Source organism: Oncorhynchus clarkii, unplaced genomic scaffold, assembly GCF_045791955.1.
Source record: "Oncorhynchus clarkii lewisi isolate Uvic-CL-2024 unplaced genomic scaffold, UVic_Ocla_1.0 unplaced_contig_1850_pilon_pilon, whole genome shotgun sequence".
Lineage (NCBI taxonomy): Eukaryota > Metazoa > Chordata > Actinopteri > Salmoniformes > Salmonidae > Oncorhynchus > Oncorhynchus clarkii.
In genome coordinates, this window is record NW_027261052.1 from 98956 (window position 1) to 104955 (window position 6000).

At 45.9% G+C, this 6000-nt stretch overlaps 1 protein-coding gene across 1 annotated transcript in view; it reads left to right on the top strand.

Annotated features, from left to right (window-relative positions):
• Window positions 1–4421, top strand: part of LOC139403954 (protein jagged-1b-like) — a gene marked incomplete at its 5' end in the record, with an annotated part of 93382 nt that extends 88961 nt beyond the window's left edge. The window contains one exon of the mRNA XM_071147166.1: window positions 3225–4421. Coding sequence (XP_071003267.1) covers window positions 3225–3943 — 719 coding nt within the window. The remainder of the gene's footprint in view (window positions 1–3224) is intronic.
• Window positions 4422–6000: the final 1579 nt, after the last annotated feature.

Here is a 6000-nt window from a genome sequence, read left to right on the forward strand (position 1 = left end):
GTTGACTGTGAACGCTCTGAAAGACTCTGGGTTGAGGTCAGTGATAAAGTAGTCTACAGTACTACTGCCAAGAGATGAGCTATAGGTGTACCTACCATAGGAGTCCCCTCGAAGCCTACCATTGGCTATGTACAGCCCCAGCGTGTGACAGAGCTGCAGGAGTTGTGACCCGTTTTTGTTGGTTATGTTGTCGTAGTTGTGTCTAGTGGGGCATATGGGGGAGGGAATGCTGTCACCTCCAGGTAGGTGTTTGTCCCCCTGTGTGCTGAAGGTGTCAGGTTCTGGTCCAGTTCTGGCATTTATATCGCCACAGACTAGTACATGTCCCTGGGCCTGGAAATGATTGATTTCCCCCTCCAGGATGGAGAAGCTGTCTTCATTAAAGTATGGGGATTCTAGTGGGGGGATATGCATAGCACACAGGAGGACATTTTTCTCTGTTAAGATAATTTCCTTTTGAATTTCTAGCCAGATGTAAAATGTTTCTGTTTTGATTAATTTAATAGAGTGAGTTAGGTGTGCTCTATACCAAATTAGCATACCCCCTGAGTCCCTTCCCTGTTTCACACCTGGTAGTTTGGTGGATGGGACTACCAGCTCTCTGTAACCTAGAGGGCAACCAGTAGGTCCGTCTCCTCCTCCTAGAGGGCTCCTGAGTGGTGCAGCGGTCTAAGGCACCTCCTCTCAGTGCTAGAGGGCTCCTGAGTGGTGCAGAGGTTTAAGGCACCTCATCTCAGTGCTAGCGGGCTCCCTAGTGGTGCAGAGGTCTAAGACACCTCCTCTCAGTGCTAGAGGGCTCCCTAGTGGTGCAGCGGTCTAAGACACTGCATCTGTGAACCCCAAGCCCAGGGAATCCCACACAATCTGAGCACCACCTTGTCAGCTAGTCTGATAGCCCCCCCCCCGCCCCTGAGGACATACACAAAAGACACCGATTATACTCCTTATGGACCCAAACACACGATGTCTAAATTCTGTAGTCCAGAAACCCAGCGTGCCCTAGATCTTCTGTCTGAGGACCAACTAGGGTCACCCAGCCACATAATAATACACACAGGCACAAACGACCTGAGAACACAGCAGGAAAGGGTGGCCACAGCACTAAAGGGAGTGATTTGAAAAAGCTTCTTCTACGTTCCCCAACGCACAAGTGGTTATCTCCACCCTGCTACCACGAGAAGATCCCCCCCCCCCCCCGCTACCATACAGCAGGTAAACGCAAGTATTTTCCGTGACTGTGCCTCAAAACCAAATGTTTTCCTGGTCCACCATCCACCCTGGACTAGAACAGCCTCTATGACCAGGTCCACCCTGTACTAGAACAGCCTCTATGACCAGGTCCACCCTGGACTAGAACAGCCTCTATGACCAGGTCCACCCTGGACTAGAACAGCCTCTATGACCAGGTCCACCCTGGACTAGAACAGCCTCTATAACCAGGTCCACCCTGGAAAAGTCTTGGCTCAGTCTGTGGCAGGAGGGCTGGCTCGGAGTGGAGATGTTGAGGGAGGGCGTAATGAGAGGCTGGGTGCTGTCCAGACAGAGAGTGGAGGGAGGATGCGGACAGACAAACTTAGTGCTAGGACTCCTGTGTTTAGGTCATGTATCATTGTAACGGACAGACAACCCTTCTCTGTTGCTGCCAGATGGGAGTTTCTCCTCCTGTTCTCCGGCTTCTCTCCTCCTCCCCCTGTCACAGGCCAAGTTGCTCTGGTCATCTTCCTCCTCCTCCCCTCCTCCTCCTCTCCCTCACAGCCAGGACTTCAGGCCATGCTGTTGGGAAGCTCGAGAGCATAGCAGTAGCATAAATGTAATGAATCATTGTTCAGCATCATTCATTGGAAAAACATTTTGGGAAGAAATACACCGGTGTTCCTCCTGGTTTACTGGCTAATGCAGAGATGTTGGTACTCCCCAGTGTTCCTCCTGGTTTACTGGCTAATGCAGAGATGTTGGTACTCCCCAGTGTTCCTCCTGGTTTACTGGCTAATGCAGAGATGTTGGTACTCCCCAGTGATGTGAAGTTACAGCTTTTAGGGCCTTCGAGTGTTGCTAACATCAATATTAACTTGCTTAACTACTTACCGATCATTGGGACGCTAGCGTCTCACCTTGACAACATTCAGTGAAATTGCAGAGCGTGAAATTCAAATGACAGAAATCGTAATATTAAACATTCATGAAAATACAAGTTTCTTACATCATTTAAAAGCTTAACGTCTTATTAATCCAGCCACTTTAATCCAGCCACGCCAGATTTCAAAAAGGCTTTACGGAGAAAGCACACCATGCGATTATCTGAGGACAGCACCCTGCACAGAAAAGCATTACATACTTTTTCCAACCAAACAGAAGCGTCACGAAAGTCAGAAATGGCGAAAAATCAGATCACTTACCTTTGAAGATCTTCATCTGGTTGCAATCACAAGGGTCCCAGCTACATAACAAATGGTCCGTTTGTCAGTTTCATTGGCGCGCTAGACTCGGTAATCCACCGGTTTCCTTAGTTCAAAATGCATACAAATGCATCCCGTAAGTTACCAATAAACTTCTTCCAAACATATCAAACAATGTTCCTAATCAATCCTTAGGTAGCCTTTTATGTAAATAAACAATACAATTTAAGACGGAGAATACCAGAGACCCTTACCGGAGAAAAATAACGAAGTACGTGCACTCACTACAGCCAAAATGGGAGCCACTTACTAAAACTACAAATTCTAGATGATTTTTCAAAAAACAAGCCTGAAACTCTTTCTAAAGACTGTTGACATCTAGTGGAAGCCCTAGGAACTGCAATCTGGGAGGACTTCCTTTTATATTCCCATTGACAGCCATAGTAATCAAGGGTGAGCTGAACAAAATAAAAATCTGGATGGATTGTCCTCTGGTTTTTGCCTGCAATATCAGTTCTGTTATACTCACAGACATTATTTTAACTGTTTTGGAAACTTTACAGTGTTTTCTATCCAATACTATCCAATACTTATTATATGCATATCCCTAGCTTCTGGGCCTGAGTAACAGGCAGTTTACTTTGTGCAACCAAACTTCCAAATACTGCCCCCTAGCCCGAAGAAGTTAACTTTTTAGGACAGACTCATTCATAGACTTTCATCACAATTGTAATGGTTAATTAATACTGTCAGCTGGCCTAATATAATGTTGATGGATTGTGTGTACAGCCAAACTGACCCTTTCTGTCTTGTATCTTCCCTCTTTAGACTACATGGTCCCCCTCCTCTCTTCAGTCTTCATCGTCTTGTGGATCCTGGTGCTGGTCTCCGTCTTCCTGTACTGCATGCGTCGCCGGCGGAAACATGGCAACGGAGCCTCGTCGTCCGCGGCGACAGATGACAACACCACCAACAACGTCCGCGAGCAGCTCAACCAGATCAAGAATCCCATCAACGTGAAACACGCCAGCAGCGGCCATCTTACGACGTCGGTGGTCATCAAAGACTACGAGGATAAAAACTTGATCGTCGCCAAGGTACGAACACACCACCGCCCTGAGGGGGAGGAGGACGACGATGAAGAGAGACAGCTAGGGAATAAAGGACGCTTTGTGGTTACAGCCAAACAGCCTGCCTACACACTGGTGGAGCGGGAGGATCAGGGCCTCAATGGAGGCCTGGGGGCCAACGGGCCCAGCGACGGGGACGTCAGGACCGCGGTGCAGCCCAGCGACGGGGACGTCGGGACCGCGGTGCAGCACCGCTCCAAACACCCTAACTGGATTAATAAACAGGACAACAGAGCCCTGGAGACGCCACACAGTATCAACCAGATGGACTACAACAGAGCCCTGGAGACGGCACACAGCATCAACCAGATGGACTACAACAGAGCCCTGGAGACGGCACACAGCATCAACAGGATGGACTACAACAGAGCCCTGGAGACGGCACACAGCATCAACAGGATGGACTACATCGTATAGCAGGAAATTATATAGCAGGAGGCAGGAAGTAGCATGTAAACCCTGTGTAAAGAATTCCCCCTTCCTGGACGTTATGGTCATCCCGGCAAGGTGGTTCTTCTGATACGCTGTGTTGACACTGTTTTCGTGCAACCATTGACCTTAGTGAAGAGGACCAGGGGGAGTGTTCTGGGATTTGTAGTTCCTAAACTGCTGCGTCATTATCCTGTGACTACAAGGTTTGTTGTTTGGATGAATTAATCCATGGCTGCATCAGATGTGGTACCCTATTCCCTGTGTAGTGCACTACTTTTGACCAGGGCCCTATGGGTTTGATGCACAATGTAGGTATTAGAGTGCCATTTGGGACATTTCCCATGACTGTTAATTTAAGTTTGGACAAGCTGGCTACACTGGCAGAAAATGTTGACGTGGTTGGCTGGAGAACCAGGTGCTGTGTTTTCATATTTCAACACTTATTACCTAATATTATTACCTAATATTATGACCTAATAATAAGTGCACTACTTTTGACCAGCGCCCATAGGGCTCCCTCCCATAGGGCTCCCTCGCGTAGGGCTCCCTCGCGTAGGGCTCCCTCGCGTAGGGCTCCCTCGCGTAGTGCTCCCTCGCGTAGTGCTCCCTCAAGTAGTGCTCCTCCCACAGGGCTCCCTCCCACAGGGCTCCCTCCCACAGGGCTCCCTCCCACAGGGCTCCCTCCCACAGGGCTCTCTCCCACAGGGCTCCTCCCACAGGGCTCCCTCCCACAGGGCTCCTCCCATAGGGAGGTTTGGTTTTCTGCAAAGTCACTGTTCAGTTAGTGGATGTTGTTGGAAGGCCTCCCTTTCCTCTTGTGGTTTTCTGCAAAGTCATTGCAAAATAGTCTAAAGAATTAAACATTTAAGTTAGCGACAGCACAGTATATTTTGTATTTGTGAGTTTTCCATCTGTTGGTTTACAACTAGCTCTGTCTTTGTGAAAATGTATTTTTAGCTTCCTACTACATCAACCAAACAAATCCATCTTGATTTACATGGATTATAATTTGTTTGTGGTGGGCGGGGCGAGGCCAGTATTACTGGCACTATGAAGAATGTCCATGTCAATCTAGAACGTGTAGCTATGTACATTTATTAATCATTGTGTATATTTGATTTATTAACTTAAGAATAATCAAGAGCCTAAAGATATATATTTCCCTTTTTATTTATACGTTCTGTCTCTAGATGTTGAAGGTTTCGGTAGCTTTGTAAGTTTCCATTTCATTTTGATTTACATTTTTATTTTATGAAACGTCAGAGGAAGAAGAAAATAAGGCCTTTTCTAAGAAAAAGTAATTCCCTGTTTATTGGTTGTTGTTTTTTTTTTAAATAATGATTTCAGATGTTTTCAAATATCCATTTTGCCAAGACTTTGCAGGTTAGGGGGGTGATGTAATAAAAAACAAGACTGGTTGCTTTGTTATAAATTCTAAACGATGCTGCCAGACATATTGTTTGTCATGAAAACACAAACCGCCTTTAGCAGCATCTAACTCATAATCCCATAATCCACAGATGATCAAAGCACAAAAAAAGAGTGTATCACATTCTCACAAAACAATATCTGACAACTTAGGGGAGAGTTGGGTAAATCAAGCCTTTTTGTTGTTGTTGTTACATTCATCATCACTCCGTCAAGGAAATATAGTATTCTTTCTAACAAAGATATCTACATATATTTCAGGATGTTGTGTATCCCTGGAAATAATCAGAATTCATGTAGAAATTACAGGCCATTGAAAAGATGGCTTGTTAAAAATAAACAGTGGTCTCTTGGCACAATTTATCCTGGGAAGAAAATAACCCAAGGCAGACATTTCTACTATATTTGCCCATGCAGCTACAAGGATGCACTTTCATGCTAGGTTCAGGACCTCATACTGAAGATGAAAGAGACCCCAGCTGATATATAGAACAATCTTTAAATATACTTTGGTTTAGATACAAGCATCGTGAAATTAATTTGACTTGGCGGAAAATATGTTTATTGGACCTGATTTGTTCATCCACTTCTCCATGTGGTTTCTTCCTTCACTG